Source organism: Camelus ferus, chromosome 5 (assembly GCF_009834535.1).
Source record: "Camelus ferus isolate YT-003-E chromosome 5, BCGSAC_Cfer_1.0, whole genome shotgun sequence".
In the NCBI taxonomy this organism is placed as follows: Eukaryota; Metazoa; Chordata; class Mammalia; order Artiodactyla; family Camelidae; genus Camelus; species Camelus ferus.
Genome location: NC_045700.1, coordinates 81,297,706 through 81,317,749, shown reverse-complemented (window position 1 = coordinate 81,317,749; position 20,044 = coordinate 81,297,706). Strand labels below are relative to the sequence as shown.

Genomic DNA, 20,044 nt, shown 5'->3' with positions numbered 1-20,044 from the left:
CCAGAATGAGTTGTTGAGAGGAAGGCTTGCTCTTGATGCTCTAACGTCCTTATATCTTTGTCCAAACCTCTATATCAAACAGAAACTCATTCCAGGGGCCAGTGAGGGTGGGGAGAGTAGAAGAGACCCCGGGCAGCTAGCTTCTCCTACAGGGAATTTCTCCATTCTTCCTTTCCTGTCAGCCCTCCCAGCTGGAGCTCCAGCTTGGCTCTGGCAAGGAGCAGGGAGAGAGGAGCAAGGGTCAAATACTGAGACTTGTGACGGACAGAGGACTGGGGACCTGAGCGACACTCCCAGAGATAGAGACTGACTGATGTGAAGGAAGAGATGGGGGTGCTTGGATGGCTGGGAGATGGAGGGATAAGGACATAGATTTCTGCTGAGAGAAGGACAGGTACTTGGGATAGGTGTCAACAGGGCGGCGAGCGTGATGAGGGGGCGGAAGGCAAAGTCCCCCAAAGGGCCGTAGCCTCGTGAAGGCAGGAAGGAGGCCCGGGTCCGCGGAGGACAGGGCTTGCGGAATGCATTGAGCCCTGCGCGGATCCCTGCGCGGTGCTTTCACGAGCTCCGGAAGATGGAAGGCTCCAGAGTTGGGGGCTGGGGAGAGCCGGGCGGGGGCCCGGGGCTGGACAGAGGCGAGGGGTAGCACGGAAGCCTGTGGGCGCTCCATGCCGAAGGCCAGCACAGGGGCTTCCCAGGTGGTCGCGGGGATCGCGGGAGCTGGTGGGGGGGGGGGTTCTGCCCTTGGGCGCGGGGAGGTGCCTGACGCAGCCCGGGAGCCCCCCGGAGCGCGCCCGGCCCGCGGCCTCGGCGGCCAGGGTGGGGCAGGCGCGGCTCCGGCGCCCCCTCCCCGGGCCCAGCTGCGGCGACCCGCCCTCCCTCCGGGGCGCCCAGCCAGTCCTGCCCCCTCCCGGCGCCGCCCGCCCCCGGAGCCCTCACCTGGAAACGCTTCTTCACCCACAGCTTCTTCATGGCGGGGGAGGGGGCCGGGCCGGCGGCCGGGCGAGGAGGGGACAGGCGGGGGCGGGGCGGAGTTGGAGGCGGGGCCGGGGGCGAGGCGGGGAGCGGGCGGGGGCCGGCGCCGGTGGCGGAAGGAGCCTTGGGGCTGCGGGAACCCGGGCGGCGGGAAGGCGGCGGCGGCGGCAGCCGAGGCGGCCAGAGCCTGCCCCTCCCCCGCCAGCCCTCGCCCCCTACCCCAACCCTGGCGCCCCTTCCCTCGCTTGCCCGCCTGCTTCCCCTGGGGCAGCGATCGTCCGCCTCGCAGCACCCCCCACCCCGCATCTGCCTCCCGGGCCCTAGGCACGTGGGGAAACTGAGGCACAGAAAGGGGTGCAGTGGCCCCTAGGAGAATTCGGGCCACTCTCATTGGCTGTCCAACGCGGCATCCACGCCACCCCCACCCGCCTCCCGTGGGGCTACTCTGGAAGGTCAGCTGCATCTCCACTTGCTCACTCCACAAACATGCACACTCGTCCGCCGTGCCAGGCCACAGGGCCATGGTGCTGGGTGGGGGACCCAGGTTATACACAGGGCAAAGGTCCTTGTAATGACATGAACCTAGAATACGAAACCCCCAGGCTACTCAGGAAAGCCAGAGAGGGTCCTCCAGTTGCCTGATGGTAGGCATTCTGTCTCTGCACTCTGGCGCGCGCGCGCGCACACACACACACACACACACACACACACAGCCAAGGTGCCCAGAGGTACCTCTGATATTCACAGATACAACCCACCTCACTCACAGGTAAGCACACTCGCCAAACTTTCTTTGTCCTCCTCCCATTCAGTACCGGCCACACTTTGCCTACACAAAACTCTACCCCTCCTCAACAATCATTACAACTAAGTTTCCTAACATTTATAAGTGCCAGGCACTTTATAAATGTTGCCTCATTGACAACAACACCATGAGCTTGAAACCCTTATGAACATGTAACTGACTCCATTTAACTGACAAGTGACTGAGGCTCAGAGAAGTCCTATTACATAGCTGAAGCCATACAGGTTCTGTATCCTTGTGTCCCCAGATCCAAATTCCCACCCCAACATGCACAAGTAGTGCCAATCCTAGTTTCTGAGATGTGACTTCTAAGTCATTATCATCAACACTGACAGCATGCTTAGCATGTACAGAGCAATGTGCTAAGTACCTTATATGAATAAACTCATTTAACCTGTGCACAAAGGCACAGAGAGGTTACCTGCCCAAGGTCACAGAGCCAATAATTGGGAGAGCCGGGATTCTAACCCAGGCACTGTTATTTTGTTACTGATCGCTATGCCATAAAGCCTCACGTGCTGATCGGTCAGTGGTTCCCCTAACTTTATTTCTTTAAAGCATAGGTCCAAAATAAATACAGAACCCACTGATGAGTTTTGTTCAGCCTGTGTAATATTTTAAGTGGGGCAAGTACACTCAAATTCAGCTGCTGACAACAGCACCTCACTCATTTTCAGTTTCTACTTGGCCCTTGAAGATATTTGAGTTTGTGGCCCCTTTATTTTAAAGTTCTAGGTCATGTCTTATACATTCTGGGTGCCTACAGGCAGTCTTGTTACCCACATCCCCAGAGGCAGAGGTTGCACCTACAGACACATGCAGACATGGGGACGTGCAACGAGAGGGTACACGTGTGTGTCCGTATCAGTTGCAGCTAGAGGACCCTGGGATGGGTGCTTTCCCTGCCCACCCCCAAACACACCCACTCACAGATGGGGGAGCTGAGTGAGGAGAGTGGGTAACTTGAGCGCCTGTTCTGCAGGAGAATCCGAGGGGCTGGCACATTCCGTAGCAAAAATAACCAATGGGCAGCGGGTGTGAGTGACGGGACAGCTGGGCCAAGGAGAGGCCCATGAGATTCTGTGTTCCTGCTCTGGGCCTGCACTGCTCACCCACACAGGGCTGGCCTAGAGCATGCTCTCAGGGTGGGCCTCCCCAAGCTGGTCCCAGAATGCCCCATTTTTCCTCCAAGGCTAGGCAGCTGGGCCCCCCTGCCATTTCCCCAAAATCAGACTTTCAATTTCTACACCACCAGCATCTCCCCTTGACTAGAGGAAACCCAGGTCATCATGCCATGCCTCATCTCACACGGAGACCTTCCTCTGAGCCAGACACCCACACCCCTCTTTTTCCTGCCTTGCTTCAGTTTTCTCTCTTCCTTCCTCTGCTTACTCTGCTCTGTATTTCTGACATACTATATAATTTTCACATATTTATTGTTTAATGCATATAATCTGTTTCCCTTTACTAGAATGTCATCTCTAGCAGGACAGGAATTTCAGTCCCCCACCCCAACTTATAAATCCCAAGCCCCTAGCACAGTGACAGCACACAGTGGGCATTCGGTACACATGGGAGGAGGTGACAGAGCTGCCGGTAGAGAGGATGAAGGGTGGTGGGGATGGGGACTGTAAATCTTCCTGGAGCAGCTCATTTTCCAACCTCCCTCCCTTCTCTGTCTTGACCCAGGCCCTTTTCCAGAAACAGCTGGAGAAGCGACCATCTCGCCTTCCACTCAGGATGTTCCTGGGAGGGCCTGCCTTGGCTTCAGGAGATTCTCCTGCATGGACCTTGGCTGACTTCATGGCCTCTCTGTTCTCCCCTCCCAGAGCTCCTCGCTGCTCCAGCTCTGGCCCCTCCTCCTCTCCCTGATTAGCACTTGGCATGAATGGATGGGGCCACTTTCCATACCCATTCCCAACTCCATACTCTTTTCCTCCTGGTTTTTCATGCAGACATTCCCCATGCCAGGTGAAAAAGACGGTAAGTATAGAATGCACACAGTTCCTGGTGTATTCCCCATATTTCCATCGCTAAATTGGCCATCTCTCCTCTCTAATCTCTCCTCTCCATGCCTTCAAGCCCCCTGCATGGTTCACTACCATCTGTTGACCTTTGGCTCTTCAAGTTGGCACCAGGGTCTTCCAGACCCTGGCTATGAAACTTCCAACTGCCAAACACAGTAAGCATCGTCAGTCTGCACCTTCTCTTGACTGTGCCCCCGCCTCCCTACACCCTGCCTTTCAGTGCAGGCCTCCCCCTGCAGCCACACCATGCCCCAAACTATGAGGGTGGCACTTGCTCTGGTCACTTGATTGGCACATGGCTCCTTAGCCCATGCAAGTGGGAGCCTGATGTTTTGAGAGAGAAGAATGCCTGCCTGTCTTGGAGACTGGGCCTGAAGATGACTTTGGGGATACTGATAGAAGGATGATTATGATGACAGATCCTTGCCTCAGTGTCCCCACACTTCTCTTTCTGAGGACAAGCACTGTGGACCTAGACCCAGAGACCAGGCTTTGAAATCTGCTTCTGCCACCTCACTAGTCATGTGACCTTAGGTAAATTCCCTCTTTGAATCCCAGTTTTTTTATACATATGATGGTCAGTAACCTGGGGCTTTAAAGATTAAATACAAAAATGAGACAGGGTGCTTTCCATTTTACAAGTATCCTGCATCTCTGCCGTCTTCACTATTCCTATTCTTTCCTCATTTCTACACCCCAAATCCTACCCTCCTATTTCCCATCCTCCAAACTCTCCAGCCTGCGGCCCACTTGCCTTTTCAAGGCCCCAGCCCCCTCTAGCCATGCCAGTATCCCTCTATCCTGAGTTAACATCCCAGGCTTCAGGAGTGCCAGGAACCTTAGCATCACCCGTCTTGCTGAGCCAGAGAGCAGTCCCAGCCAGGAAACTGCCTCCTTTCCTCTGCAGCCAGATCCTGGATGGGCTTCCTCGAGAACCCTGAAGTCCTCTTGCTGTTGATCCCAATCAAGAAATTTTTCCATGAATTATTCTGATACTGAGCTGCTTGCCTAGCTGCCCCGGACCAGGACCTGTCACTGGGCAGGGACTGGTGGGGGGCGGGCAAAAGGAGGAGGAGGAAGCCACACTCACCCAGTCCTCCAACATCACCAAAGCAGAGCCCCTCCCTTGCCAATCATGTAGGAGGGGTGTAGTAGTTAAGCATGTGGTTCTTTACAGTGGGACAGACTCAGGCTTCCATTGTGCCTTGCCACTTCCGATCAGTACAATCAAGATGCTTCATTTAATCCCTCTGGGTCTCAGTTTCCCAAGGGTTGCTGCAGGCCTTAAATGATATATCAAAGGATACGATAGCATATTGCCTGCCACATAGCAGCATAGTTCATACTATTATAAATTACAACTGAGAATGATTACCAATTAATTATAAAGCTGCTCTTGGGGCAAAGAGTTTACCAGTATGAAAAGCTCTCAAATGTGACTTGCTGCAGCCCAACCTTCTTCCTGTTTTAACATGACTGGCCCCCAATCCAGTCCCCCAGCACCCAGGGTCCTTCCCTTACCCCAGCCTTTCAAACATGCTGTTCCACCAGAGCAGCCTGGAGACTGTCCTCTTGGCCTCCGTCTAGGTATGTCCAGCCAGGGATCAGCTCTGCTGACCACACCATCCATATTACAGAGGGGCTAGGGGGCTCTGCCATCCTGTCACCCCACACTTTGGGGGACCAGGGCAGGCTAGGAGTTTCTCATCTTCAGAAAGGCCAGGGCTGGGCTACTCTCCATACAATGGACAGCTCCCCCTCCCTTTTTGCTCTCCTCTGTCTAGAACTTAAGTGGTAAAATGCCCCCAGAGTCCAAACCAAGGGAATGGATGCTTAGTTTTAGGATGGCCATAACTAGTTGTTTGTCTTTTGGTGGATCTCCCTCTGCTCTGGACCACGGTGTCCTGACCTGTCAAAGACAGTGTGTGGACCTGCACTTCTCTGTGGTCCTTTCCAGCTCTAAACAGACATGATGACACCATACTCCTTCTCGTGGCTTCCTCCCCCTGCCCTAAAATCTCTTTCCTCCAAGTTGTATTCTCATCAATTTATCTATTGTGCCCTTTGATTTATGTTCTGTTTCCAGTCCCCTTTGCTTCTGAGGGCACCAGAGAGAAGATTCCTCAAGAAGTCCAGTCCTTCCCCAGCTCAGAGCTCAGCCCCATGCCCTGACCCAAGGCCGGGAAAGTCTGTACCTGGTTAGGTATGAGGCCAACTAAGAGAAGCCAGCCTTGGCCCTCTCTATCACTGAAGAGGAAGGTGAGCAGGGCAGGGCTAGGGAGAAAGTGGAGATGCTGACACAGGGAGGCTGAGCTCCTGCTCCATCTTCTGATATGGCTGCACCTGGGGCTTTCTTACCCCTCCAGCTGCTGAGTTCCTTCATGCCTGCGTCTCCTCCTCAGCCTCCAGGGATGTACCCCGTACATGAGGCTACCCGGCTGTAGTGAGAATTCCCTCTTGAAAATGCCCAGGAAAGACTCAGTGACCTCCCGCTCTTTGCCATCTACCCCAGCTGCAGCCTACTTCCTTGGAATTCTATTTTTTAAGACTCAGTCTGCTGAGGTTCTGTCTTGAGCCTAGAGAAGAACTGGCTTAGGGGCTGAGGGAGTCAAAAAGGAAGCCCAAACACTGACCCAAGGAGACTCAGCCCTGGCCTGCACCCATAGCAGCCTCAGCAGGACCTTGAGCCCCAGGCCCAGTCTCATGCCCCACCCTTCTGCCTCAGACCATCATTTACCCTTTCACATGCAAGCTTGGTACTCTACTCTGTAGGCAGGGGCCCATGCACCAGCCTGAGCATCCCCCTTCCATGCCTTCTGAACCTTCAGGTAGGCATGGCCCAGGCACTTTCCATGCAAACTCCACAAATCCTGTCCCTCATCTGCTGTTACCACCAGACCCCTGCCCAGCCCGCACGTGCACACACACATGCTTGTGTGTGGATTCTCAACCTCTCACCTCCATACACGCCTGGGAGCCCACAGTCCTAGCTCTATGCCTGATGCTCTGCACCCTGTTCATATTTATCCACTGACTGGCCTCTTCCAACCAGCCTGCTGCTGACCACACCAACCTACCCCAGCAATGGATTGCAAGGACTTCTGACCCATCCCCTCAGCATTGCCACCAGACCAGAGGAGCCAGCCCCCTCCTTCAGACATGCACTCACCTGTAAGGGACTAATCAGGAATCTTAAGTCTGAATTATTGGAGCAGATGAATACAATTTCCCCAAGAGGCCTCTCTTGATAGGGAAACTAGGAGGGCTCACACTACCCAATACCCAGAGAGGCCTGAGTGGCCTGCTTACCAAATGCTGACCCTTGACCTCTGACATTCCTATAGGGAGCCTCTCTACCTTGACACCTCTTTCCCTGCACTTTCCTCTTGAAGGGCACTTCTGAGTCAGCACAGCTGAGAAGCCAGAGCATCTGGGAAGAAGACTGGATGAACAGGTACCTCCCCAGTGTGGCCCAGGCCACTCTTCTCTACCTCTGAGCCCCCTCCCCGCCAGGCTTGGCCTCCACCTCCCCATTACCTCCGACCTCCAGCACTGTGAGAACAGCCTCGCAGGAGGCCTGGCCCCGATCATTCTGGGCCCTGCAGCTGTACACGCCGGCATCCTGCACCCCGCAGCTCCGCAGCCACAGGCAGCTGGGCTCAGGGGCCGGCGGGGGCAGGAGCTGCCCATCCCGGAACCAGCTGAGGCGGGGCTGGGGCGTCCCGCGCACCACCACCAGCAGTCGCACGTCGCTGCCCGCAGACACCGCCGCGTCCTTCAGGGGCCGCAGGAAGACCGGCGCCCCGGCCACCGCCCCTCCGCCGGCCCCCACTTTGGCCCTCTTCGGGGGCACCCCGGGACTCGGGGGTGCCCTCGTGCCCGTGTCCTCTCCTCGCGTGCCCCGGGCTTTCTGCATGGCCTCTACGAGTTGGGCTGGGGGGACGCTGGAACTGGACGGCCACGGGGGGCACCCGGGGGATGTTGCCCTGGGAGATGAGTCCTGGGGGGCCGGCGCCCTGCCTTCCTGCTGCCCGCCCGCCTTCGGCCTGTGCTACCCAGAAGGTCACCAGGGCGGCCGGTGGTTGCGCCTCGGGGGCTATTTTTAGGCCCCCCGGCTCGGGTTGCGAGGGAGCTGTGGAGGGAGGCGGCAGCAGAGGAGGGGACTTGGACACCACTCGGCTCCTTCTCCCCCCTCTAAGAGCCCCCATCGCCCTCCTTGGCCTAAATGGGTCCCTAAGGACTTGTTCCAAGCCCCCTACCCTGAGGTGTGCCCCGCCTCCCAGCCACCCACTTGGGGAGTCAGGTTACCCTTGGGCTCAATCCCATTTCCCTTCCTCCCTCCTCTCAGGCCCTGATTCCCAGCCCCACGTGGCTCTGGGAGAGGGAGAGGAGGTCCTGGGTGAGATATCAGACAGGCCGATGAGCAGGCAGGCTCAAGTGAAGATGAGCAGGCAGGCTCAAGTGAAGATGAGCAGACCCTGGGGAAGAGGGACCAGTGGCCTCCCACAGCCTCCAGGGTAGCCGTGGTCAACAGTAAGACCAGGAGCAGGGAGTCAGATGGATTTGGCTCCCAGCAAGTCCTGCCCTTCCTTGCTGAGTGACATCAAATCTCTCTCAACCTTCAAGTCCTCGTTTGTCTAAATGAGTTGTTGTATAGAGTTGCAACAGGGAGAGGAAAGTAGGAAGGACGTTCCAGGCAGAGGGAACAGCAAAATCAGTAGATGATATGTTCTGAGAATCAGAGGAATTTGGAGGGACTGAACCACAGTGGGGTGAGGTGGTGGAGGTGAGAAGTGGGGCCTGAAAAGAGAGCTTTGCTTGCTAAGGTCCCTATCCTGATGGCCATCCGGGGCCACCGCAGGGCGTTCAGCAGTAGAATAACATGGTTAGAGCTGTGTTTTAGAAGGATCCTTCTAGCAGCCACAGGGTGGAGGGTGGGTTGGAGATAGGAGAGTTGCAGGCCAGTTAGACCTGCAGTTCTCAAAGTATAGCCTCTGTTAAAAGTACAGATTCCCAAGCTCCACTCTGAGGTGCAGATTCAGTATAGGGGCTAGGAGGGTTTGGGAATCTGCACATAAATAGCCCAGTGACTCCAATGCGTTTAAGAGTTGTACTTTGAGAAACATCAGGATAGGACATTACTGCTTTTAAAAGTCCAAGTGAGACTTTTGTGATGGGACAGTTCTGTATCTTGAGTCTGGTGGTCACATGAATCTACACATGTAATAAAATTGTATTGAACTAAATACACACACGCAAACAAGCATTAATGAATGCATGCAAACTGGTAAAATCTAAAGAAGGTGGTGGACTATGTCAATGGCAATTTCCTAGCTGTCATATGGTACTATGGTTATGTAAGATGTTACTACTGGGGGAAACCAGGTAAAAGATACACAGTATCTCTCTGTGTTGTTTCTTATAACTGCATGTGAACCTAAAGTTATCTCAAAATAAAAGGTTTTTTTTTAAAAAGTCCAGGTGAGAGACCTAGACCTGACGTTGAACCCTAGGGGATGAAGCCTGGGAAGAGCAGAGAGGACCCAAAGGAGGAGCCGGCAGTCATTAGGAGATGAAGAAAGTTACCCTTATCCCCCATCATCATTCTGAAAGACCCAAGTCAAAGTGTTTGTGTGTGCATGGAGAGAGCAGAGAAAACACTGAATTATATCTATAGTGTCCAAGAGCCTTAACGAATGACATCTTTGGTTTTAGTTTGCATACATTAAAGCTTACTCTTTGTGATGTGCTGTTCTCCTGGTTTTGACAAATGCAGAGAACTGCATCTGCTACTCCAGGATCATACAGGACAATTTCATCACCCTGAAGATTGCCTGAGCATCCCCTTTGTTGTCAAACATACCCCATCCGCCAACCCCTGGCAACCACTGATGCTGAATTGAACTCTTAAATGTAAACTGAATTCTAGGGGGGAGGGTGTAGCTCAAGTGGTAGAGCATATGCTTAGCATGCACAGGGTCTTGGGTTCAATCCCCGTACCTCCTCTAAAAATAAATAAATAGACCTACTAATTACCTACCCCCCACCAAAAGATAAAATAAAATAAAAATATAAATTGAATTCTAAAAGGTAAAAATGTGGGGGAAGACATTGTAAGCAGATGGAACATCAAGACCAAAGGAGGAGGATTCCTGTCCCCATGTTGCTTATATTCGAGGAAGGAGACAAATGTAAAGAGATAAAGAAATGATAAAGATCATCAGGTGATGCATATTGTGGGGAGAATGGAGCAGGGTAAGGGAGATGGAAGTGTGGTGGGTAACTTACACTTTCAAACAGGAGGATAGGAGTTGGCCTCACTGGGAACAGTTGAGTCAATCTTGAAGGAGGCAAATGGTGCAGAAGTCTGGGCAGGACTGCTTTAGGCAGAGGTGGAAATGTGCCCTGTGGGCTCCAAAAGAGCCAGGAGGCCATCGGGCAGGAGAGTGGAAGGACAGGAGGTCAGACAGGCAATGGGGACAGATGGCCTAGCATCTTGTAGGCCGTGGCTTTTTTACTCCTAGTGAAGTGGGAAGTCATCTCAGAAGATTTTGAGCCAAGGAATTACATGATCTGACTTAGATTGTTGTGATGGCTTTAAATTATTACATTAAATATTAAAATGAATATTAACTATTTAAAAGGGCCTGGCACAGAGCCTGGAACATGGCTTGTGGGTCTCCTGTTTGAATGTCCATAATGGCTTTCACTGTGGGGTGCACAGGAGTGTGTGGGCCTGGGTAAGGAGGGCATAGCCCCTTGCAAGTCGCGGGCGCCCTCTCCTGGAGGAGCCCACACTAGCTATGACGCCGGAAGCCATTAGGCCCTGGCCAGGGCCCTTACCCAGAGCAGCTGGCTGGCTGCAAGGAGCTCATCTGTCCCTCAGAATGGCCCCACAGTGCCCCACGGCTTGGCGCCAGGATGGGTGTGTGCTGCCAGTCTGCCCTGCCTTGCAGTCACAAGCCTGTGGTGTCATGGAAAGATATCTGGGCTCCGGAGGCCAAGGAGCAGGGGGCCTGGTCCTCCTCTGCCACAGATATGCTGTGTGACCTTGGCAGTTCACCCCACCTCTCTGGGCCGTGGGGTGTTTCCTCCAAGTCATAATGATGCACCGTGTGCCTGGCACATGGTAAAAGCTCAGTAAGTGTTCGTTGAATCAGTGAATGAAGTTGGGGGAGGGGCATCAACCTCTCTGGTAAATATTTAATTTAGAGAAAAGTAAATTTAAAGTGCCCAGTTCATATTCATTCAACAAGTATTTAAATATTTGATTGGCACCTTCTATGGACCAAGCACTCTTCCAGGCACTGGGAATACAGTAGTGAATAAAAACCTTGCCCTTGGGTAGCTGACATTTTAGGTGTTGAATCAAAAGTCAGTGATGTACTTGCATATGTGTCCTGGGCAGGGTTGTGGTCAGAGGAGGAATAAGGGAGGCGGTGAATGGGTGGGATGCTTGTCTTCAGGGGCAGGGAGGGTAGCCAGAGTGGACAGTGCCCGCTGAGACCTCAGTTCTTGGCTTAAGGACTTTGCCCCACAATCCTTCCTACTCCATTGCCTTAGGTAGGGTCTGAGTCGGTCGGGAACTGGTCCCACAGGAATCAGTGAAAAGCTGGTCAGCCCTCTATGAGCCCTCTTATTTCTTGGTGTTGGGTCTTAAAGGAGAAGACACCAGAGTTTCCCAAGGAGTAGGGAGAGTTTTTGCCATGGAGATGACGGGGTGTATGTCTGTGTGGATGATAGTATGTTGAAGGTCTGCTTGTATGTGTGTGACCCCATGAGACTCAGATCTCTTTGGGTTTATTTTTGTCCATTCTCTGGAGCACTACATTCACCAGGGGCCACAGGGGGTGGGGCACAGGGATGGGGTGTAGTCCCAGGTACTCCCAGGGCAAGGTGAAGAACAGTATTCCGTGGAGAAGTGGTCCTTCCTGGAGGGAGGGACCCCACAAACAAGAGGGGAAGAGGCAAACTTGTGAGCAAAGGCAGCATCCAAGGAGAGGGGGAAGACAGAGACACCAGAAAGTCTTTCAGTAGCTTCTGGAAAAAGCCAGTTAGGAATGGCACACTAGAGACTTTAAGACTAAAACCCCATTAGATTTATTTCACCTACAGGCTGTCCGAATTTATCATGTTTGTGATCTCTGCCCTCTTCCCGTCTCTAAAGGGTAATCCCTGAAATCTAAGGAGTGGCTGGAAGGCTGGGACCTACATGGATTTACCAAGCTTCCTAAATCTCCTATCCACCTGGAATTTATTTTTTAGAAGAAGTGGAAAGAGAGACAGCTTTCCCTTGTGCCCTACCCCACCCTCCACGGCCACCTAAATGACCCCACGCCCTATATTGAATAATTAAGTTTTCTCGACAGAAACTTTGAACATATCTGTGTTAATGTTTTATTCCATGATTGCCTACTTATTTTCATGTGTTCTACGTTCCTCTCATCTTCCTAAATTCTTCCTAAATTTCCTTTTGGTATTTTAATTGAGATTGTATTGCTCCGAAACTAAAAATTAACATAGGATGAACTGACATCTTTAAAGTATTGAGTCTTTTTCTCCAAGAACAAGGTAGAGTTTCTGTTTTTCTTCACATGGTTATTTTTCCTGAATCGTTCTTTGTAGGTAAAAGGTGCAGGTTTAGTGGGAAGAGGGTGTAAGCTTCTCCAGGGAAGGGACTGGGGGAGCCCGACTTCACAGTCAGACTGTGGGGGCAGCCTGGCACTGGGGCCTAACAAGAGGTATTTGATTCCCCAACAAAAGCCCATGCCCAGCCCCCCTCCCCCAGATGTTACTACCCACATACAGCAAGACTGAGAGGCTCTGGGAAGAAAAGGGGTGACAGGACCTGGGGGACAGCCTGGCTGGGCAGGAGGACAGCACACAGTCCATCTTGAGGTGGTGGGCCAGGGCCTGGGAGGGTCCCCAGGGGAGGCCTGGCAGTCAAGGCAGCACAGGACGACGTGCGAGGCTTGTGCTTATCTTTTTATTATTTCTGTCCAGAGCCCCTGCAGTGGGGGAGGGGTGGGCACGGGGAGGTGGCACCCCTGCCAACCGCCTGAGACCGCTCTCTGCCTCTCTCCTCTCCTCTCTGCTCCCCTCTGGCATCACACCCACCCTCTTTCCTTCAGAATCTCCTGCTCCCACATCTGGCACCTTCGGGGGTTCCCTCTTGCAGCCCCTACTTTCTAAGCCCACCCTGGGAAAGAAAGGGACCATGGGGTCAGTATCTAGCCTCCCAGTCTCCACAGGGGGCTAGATCTGCCGGGCTTGCTGAGGACGCTGCCCCTTCTCTCTGACTCAGGCTGGGCAGTGGGGAGTGGGGAGGTCACGGGGCTGGATCCTGACCCTGTGGGGTCCCTACACCCTGCTCTGGGGCCCTCTCCAGAGCCAGAGGCTAGAGCCTGAGGTCACAGAGGTGGGAGGGGCAGGGTCACTGCTGCCTTGGCTCCATCCTGCCCCTACCCAGCACACCCTTGGGTGGCCAAGAGCCAGGCTCACTCACTTCCAACATCCAGACCTCACACAGTGGGGGGCTCCCTGTGCGGGGAGGGGGACGGGCTATGTCCCCTGTGGGGACCTTGAGCGGTGGTAGTCGGTGAGCAGGGGTCAGAGGCTGTGAGGGGAGCATTGTGGCCGGGTATAGTGCCCTGGGATGGAAGGAGGCTGGCTCTGGGAGGCAGTGAGGACAGGGGTGAGGACGGTCTCTGGTGGCAGAGGGGTCTCTGGCTTTAGAGCACCTCGTGTTGCTGCTGTGTGGCCTCACTGACGACCTAGAGAGGAAGAGAAACCCAGTCTAATCCTGCGCTGGCCACCGAGTAGGGGCCATGGCCCTGGACCACCCCCGCCCCAACACAGGAGGACCCCCCTCTGCCCCCGGGGCAAGAGCATGAACCAGCGTAGTTGGTGAAAGTCACCTGGCTGACAGTGCCCCAGACACACTACAGCCCCTCCAAGGGTAAAGGGACCGGCAGATTACTCACCTCCCCATCCCGGGTCTCAATAGTCTTGATCATCACTGTCTTCTTGGTATGGACCTCAGAACCCCTTTGCTCAGGGCTTGTTTCTGTAATAGATTCAACCACATGCTCAGCCTGAACAAGACCAGGCCTGGGCTGCTCCTGCGGCTGGGAGTCCATCCCTGGTCCCACAGGGGAGAGCCCGGAAGATGTCCACCCCCTCAAGATGGGCCTGTTACTGTTTCAGCAAGACTTCATCACCTGTCCTTGAGCCCAGCATCCAACAGGTGGCTTTGCAAACCCAGGGGCCTGTCTCACAGCTGAGATAAGATCAGGAGCCAACAGATGTGCTCCAGCCATGGGTTCAGGAGGGCAGGGGATCCTCGAGGCCCAGGCCGCCCAGCATTCTCATCCCCCACACATCTCCTCACTCCCTCTCCACCCCTGGGCTGCAGGAGAGCCCTGCATGGATTTGTACCCTGACAGTTAGGACCCCAAAGCCCAGAACCAAGATACTCTTTTGGAGGACCTCATGGTTCCCAGCCCAGCTTAAGACTCTGGATGAGCAGCTTGATGTCTTAATGAAAAAGAGATGGACAGAAGTCACTCACTGATTCACTGTGCTGGCGCCCCTCTGTGCCTCAGTTTCCCCACTGTAAAATGGTAACAATGGTACTTGCCATATCATGGTCCAAAACTACTGATTTGAAAAAGCATTAAGTGATTTTAAATGCAAAGCTCACATTTGGTGCCTGCATAAACTATTAACTGAAAAGAGAGGTTCTGAATTTTATAGGAAGGGTCAAATTTAGGTCCTTGGCATTATGAGTTTGGTGTTCATGAATCTCCTTAGCAGGCAACCAGCCTGTGACGAACGTTGTAACTCGGTGGAGCACAGCGTGTATTTTTTCCTAATGGAAATGAACATCGAATATATAAAAAGGTTTGATCTAGGAAAGGCAAAGCTGCCAAAGACTCCAGCTTGCTTTCCTAATGGATCATTACAGTGTGTTTTTCTGCTCTCTGGGGTTGGAAAGCCACTCGATCTGCATATTACTAATGTCAGAATGGCAGAATGCCCTAGGAGTTCATTCTTTTAATTGTTTGGCTTTGCTAAGGTTTGGCTTTATTTTTTAAAACATGGATCCAACATCTTGCTCTAGCAAACTGGAGGTGTGCTACAAGCAGCTGGGGGCAGCGGGGAATGCTTGGCAACTTGCCAAACAGACAATGGGTGGTGGGTGCCTTGTAGACCAGTGTGTATAGTTCTAGATGCTCCAGCTGTCAGGCCCCCAAGGACACCCCTGGTAACCTTGGAGTTTGAGTATATTAGAAACAGAAACTGTCGTCCACTCAATATGCCCAGGGGACATGGTCAATAAAATACCATGAAATAAAATAACATAAAAAGCTGTCAGAAGGTGCCTCTACCTAAATTCCTCCACCTACAGGGCAGCAGCCTCCTTTCTCTTTACCAGGCCCCAGCCTTGTCCCTATGATTCCATCCTCCCCTCCTGGCTGGCCTTGGGCAGTGCCCACACTGGACTCCTGCCCTCTGCCACCCCAGCCAACATGTACTCACCTCGGAAGTTGAGGGCAGAGAAGGTCTGGATAGGGAGGTTGATCCTAAAAGGGAAGAGACCAAGCCCCCAAAGGGTTAGGACCCTCCATCTCTCTCTGTGACCACCCTTCAAAGCTTGCCCTGGTCCTCTATAAACACCATCCTCAGCTGTCCCAGTCCCACTGGCTTCAACACTCCCACTGCCACACTGCTCAGGGCATGGGGCCAAAGGTCAACCCCAGCTTCCCAGGAACTGTCCCTTCTGGAAGGACCACCCATTACATCTCTGACCTGCTGGCATGACAGCAGGACCCCAAACCCCACTGCACCCTACACTGCACCAGGATTTCCTTCTTGCTCTTGGCACTGCAGGGTGTATCAACGTCTGTGGGTTACATCCGTTGTGTGTGCCCACCCTCCAGCCAGGATGGGAACATCTGGCCCACTCACGTGAGCCCAAGTTCCAGGAGCTGCCACCCCCATTTATGCCTAGTGCTGGGGAAAGGCAATGTGACTTTAGCTATTACCTTTATAGAGGTCATTATTTGCATATATTATTCTACAATATCTGAAATCTTTTTCTGTGTAAATCTGTATCTAAATATGTCTGCTGATCTTTTTAAACATCAGATAGTATCACTTTTGTGAGTATCAATGGGCATCATTCTGTTCAGTAATCAACCTGTCTTTAATTGATGTTAAGTTTACATAGTGAAATGCACAGATCTTTAGTGTGCAACCCGTGAGTTTTGATCAGCGCCTACATCCACATAGCCACCAGTCTAAATCAAGATATAGAAGGTTCCATCGATCAAGAAGGTTCTCTCAGGTTCCCCTGCAGTTGTTTGTTGTTTTCTGTGTCTAGAGATGAGCTGCTCTGAGCATGTCATTGTGTTTTTTCTTATGAGCACATGTGTGTATACCTGTGCACACTCAGAGCACAAGTCTCTGCACCTTCTCTATTAGCCTATTGCGTCAAAAACTCTGTCTCTATTTGTCTCTATCTGCCCCCTCCCTTTTCCTTCCTCATCATTCCCTGCTCTGCTCCCATCTCTCCCTTGACTGGCAGTAATATTTTATTACTGGTTGCTGAATATGGTTTTATGCTGCTGGTTCTTAATTCTGAAGGTGGATGTGGGAATACTTGTATTTCTCTTTTTATAAAAGCTATTAATTAAATCACTTTTTACCCAGGTGGCCTTGGTTAATTCTCTGCAACTAAAAGAGTGGTGGCCTCTTGTATAATGCTGTTTTCAGATCTTGTGGAGGTGATCCTGAGCTCCCCTGGGGCAGGGATGGGCCCCTAGACCACCCTGGACCCCACATCCAGCCCCTGCCTCGCCCCTCACCGGCTTTCCTCGCCCTCCAGCAGCTTCCGGTAGGTGGCAATCTCCACATCCAGGGCCATCTTGACGTTGAGCAGGTCCTGGTACTCACGCAGGTGGCGAGCCATCTCATCTTTGAGGTGTCGGATCTCCTCCTCCAGGCGTGCGATGTTGTCCTGATAGCCGCTGGCCTCACTAGCAAAGCGGTCCTCCAGCTCCCGCATCTGCCTCATCAGGGAATCGTTCTGCAGGGGAGGGGCGCCTGGATCAAGAACAGGCTGTAGTGATGGTCAAGGGGACACTCGGGGCCCAGGATGCAGAGAGGCACAGCCTAGGGCTGGGAGGAAACCTCAGATAGCCTCGCCTAGGAGTTGTCAAACTCTTCTGAGCCAAGGAACTCTGAACTCAAATGAAGTCTTACATGGCAACTCAGAGGATAGAACTGATACAAGGGAGCATGGCCATCTGGCCTCCTCGCCTCTACCCAGGAGCCCCATGATTCCTGAGAGCCCCACTGGGTATCTATCTGTTTTTACCCCTGTGGTAGATGTGAGGAGACAGAGGTCCAGAGAGGGTATGTGATGGACCCAAGGTCACAGAGTGAGGGTGTGAGCAACAGACAGAAAGGACTGGACTGGGCTGGGTGGGCAGGGACTCACGGTGCCCTTGAGGGCATCGATCTCGCAGGTGTAGGACTGGATCTGGTGGCGGTACTCCATCATCTCCTGCTTGGCCTGGCGCAGAGCATCATTGTTCTTGTTGGCTGCCTGGGTCAGGTCAGACACCTAAGGACAGAGAGGGGGCCCTGAGATGAGGAGGATGCAGGACACAGGTAGGGGTGGGCAAGGGAGCATGGAGACCCCAGGCTCTCTCTCTTCCCCACAGATGGAGCCATAGGGCGTATCTCCAAAACGGAATGGAGGGAGCCAGAGGGAAGAGAGTCCCACCTTTGACTTGTACCACTCCTCAGCTTCCGAGATGTTCTTAGCCGCGATGGTCTCGTACTGAGCCCGGATGTCCCGGAGGGCGGCAGTGAGGTCTGGCTTGGACATGTCCATTTCCACCTGGACCTGCTGTTCCTGAAGCTGGGCCTGCAGTTCTCTGATCTCCTGCAGGGTATGACTTTGGCTTCAGTCCCCGACTGGGCCCCGCACGCACCCTCACACCCCCATTCCCAGAGCCCAGCCCCACCATCCCCTTTCCAGCTGCTTTCACCAAGGCACACCTCTTCGTGCACTTTCTTAAGGAACGCGATTTCCTCGTTGAGAGATTCGATCCTGCGCTCCAGGTCAATTCGAGCTAGAGTGGCTGCATCCACATCCTGGGAGAGGTCAAGTGAGAGGGCAAGTGTCACTGATCAACCCAGCAGGGCAAAATGACACCAGGGGCTACACGGGGGGAACAGAAGAGGTAAGGCTGCTTCTGGGAGACCAAAGAAGACTCACCGCTCGGAAGGCAGCCAAATTGTTCTCCGCTTCTTCTTTCAGTTGAATTTCTTCTTGCAGCCTGGCCGAGACAGACAGAAGGATAAACAGTTGGTGGGGATAAAACCGGCAGTAGAGACGACTGGCTGGGGGCTGCCCAGAGAGTGGGCTCAGGACAGAGGAAGGAGGCCAGGGTAGAGGCAGGAGGTCCCACCCACACAGGGAGGGGACAGGAAGTAGCCCAGTCTCTGCCCTGGAGCCACACCCTGGAAGTCTATGTCCCCACCAGTCTGTGACCTCTCTGGGATTAAGAACCATGTCCATTTTATCCACCTCTGTGTTCCTGGGCCCCAGCCTCAGCCTGGCCCATGTAGGTGCTCACTTAATATTTGTGACCTGGGTGGCAGAACAGTGACTCTGCTCACTCAGACTGTCAGAAGCAGGACCCATGACTATTTGCTGCCCTGCTGCCTTATGTACTGGGAGCATGGTGGAGTCCACCATCTTGTTCTCTAAGCTTTCTGAGGGCCACAGCTCCTCCACCCGCTCTCCGCTTCCCTCTAGCTTGTCCATTCTCCCAGTAAAGCTTCAGCCAGGTGGAGGGACCAAGATCTGCTCTCCGCCCCCATTCCCAGGGCCTCATCACAGGTAAGCTGAGAGCTACTGCTTGCCCCAGATTTTCTTGTCTCCTATCTACCTCCCCCTCCTTCTAACTGTACTGGGGCCTCCTTTCTCTGTCTATCTACCTGCTTGACCCTTATCAACATCACCCCAGCATCTTAAGATGCTTTTTAAAGTTTGTTCTCCCATTTCCACCCCATGATGTCCCCAAGAAAATTCCTCCTTTGCAGACTGGGAGCACAAGGGAGAGCCCTGGCGTCCCTCTCCCCTTCTTGGGGGATACATGTAGACGACCCTCTCCCAGGGTACCGCAGGGTGCTGACAGAGGGACCCAGCCCCAGGCCTAGCCTCCCGCGCCCAGCCCAAGGAGAGGGGGTTCTGGGAGCGCTGGGTCCTCACTTGGCCTTGAGCCTCTGCAGGTCGTCCAGTAGGTTGTCCCGCTCGACGTCGACGCGGGCGCGCTGGTTGGTGAGCACCTCCACCTGACGCCGCAACTCGCGTAGCTCCTCTTCGTAGATCTCGGCCACCCGAGTCGGTTCGCGGCCCTTGAGACGGTTCACCTCGGCGGCGAGCGCCGCATTCTGCTGCTCCAGGAAGCGCACCTTCTCGATGTAGTTGGCGAAGCGGTCGTTGAGCTCCTGCAGCTCCACCTTCTCATTGGTGCGCGTGGTCAGGAACTCCTGGTTCACAGCGTCAGCCAGCGAGAAGTCCAGCAGCTCGCCCGCGCCGTAGGAGGAGGGCGCGCGAGTCGCCCCCAGCCGGCTGGTCCGCAGCGCCCCCAGGCCCCCGGCCCCGCCCGACGTGCGCGACACCTGGTACACGCGGGATGTCACGGAGCTCGAGGAGCCCTTGGTGCCGAAGCCCGTGCGTGGGAAGACGGGCGAGCTCAGCGGGGAGCCGAGCGGGAAGCCCGAGGCCCCACCGAAGGTGCGGCGGTAGGAGGACACGCGCTGGCTGGACGAGTAGGCCTGGCTCATGGTGACGGAGCGGGCGAGGCTGGGCGGCGCGGAGGAGGAGGCTGCGGCGGGCGGCCGGCTGGAGAGTGGATGTGGCAAGGGGAGACACGGCCCCTAGGCCGTCGGCACTATTTGTATCCGCCTGACATCAGCCCCCGCCGCCCCTCCCCTGACAGCTGCAGGATCCCGCTGCCTTGCCAAGAAAGGGCGGCCTCTGGCGTGGGGGCGGGGAGGCCAGCTCCCCCGCGAGAGGACTGTGCCCCTCAGCCGGCGGGTGGGAGGCCCCTGAGGGGTGCGGGAGAGGCTGGTGAACCCAGGAGGGCAGAAGATGGGCAGGCCTGCCAACTGCTTCACCGGGGCGGGCGCAAGCATTTCTGGAGCCCCCAGACAG

General features: G+C 54.3%; 2 protein-coding genes and 1 long non-coding RNA gene across 12 annotated transcripts in view; 1 reads left to right on the top strand and 2 right to left on the bottom strand.

Moving 5' to 3' along the window:
* Positions 1-7,870, bottom strand: part of SPEG (striated muscle enriched protein kinase) — a 55,036-nt gene extending 47,166 nt beyond the window's left edge. For 5 of the 8 annotated variants that reach the window (XM_032480303.1, XM_032480304.1, XM_032480313.1 and 2 more), the window contains exon 1: positions 940-1,513. In XM_032480303.1, coding sequence (XP_032336194.1) covers positions 940-1,498 — 559 coding nt within the window. In that variant the 5' untranslated portion in view covers positions 1,499-1,513. Of the gene's footprint in view, positions 1-939; positions 1,514-7,344 lie in introns of those variants that run through there. The other 3 variants (XM_032480306.1, XM_032480308.1, XM_032480307.1) reach the window with 3 other exon arrangements.
* LOC116663771 lies at positions 306-9,569 on the top strand. 2 transcript variants are annotated; one of them, XR_004320099.1, is made up of 4 exons: positions 306-394; positions 3,470-3,763; positions 7,200-7,261; positions 9,289-9,569. It is a non-coding gene; the product is annotated as an uncharacterized LOC116663771 (long non-coding RNA). The 2 variants fall into 2 exon arrangements; XR_004320098.1 differs by having other exon boundaries at positions 9,284-9,569.
* Positions 9,570-12,774: 3,205 nt separating this feature from the next.
* Positions 12,775-19,777, bottom strand: DES (desmin). 2 transcript variants are annotated; one of them, XM_006186874.3, is made up of 9 exons: positions 19,097-19,777; positions 18,098-18,158; positions 17,878-17,973; positions 17,600-17,761; positions 17,312-17,437; positions 16,677-16,897; positions 15,349-15,392; positions 13,791-13,873; positions 12,775-13,580 (listed from the first exon to the last, which is right to left on the bottom strand). In XM_006186874.3, exons 1-9 carry the CDS (start codon positions 19,672-19,674, stop codon positions 13,539-13,541), a joined length of 1,413 nt encoding a protein of 470 aa, XP_006186936.3. In that variant the 5' UTR covers positions 19,675-19,777; the 3' UTR covers positions 12,775-13,538. The 2 variants fall into 2 exon arrangements, with proteins under 2 accessions (XP_006186936.3, XP_032336211.1); XM_032480320.1 differs by lacking the exons at positions 12,775-13,580; positions 13,791-13,873; positions 15,349-15,392 and adding an exon at positions 16,517-16,601.
* Between the last annotated feature and the right edge of the window lie 267 nt (positions 19,778-20,044).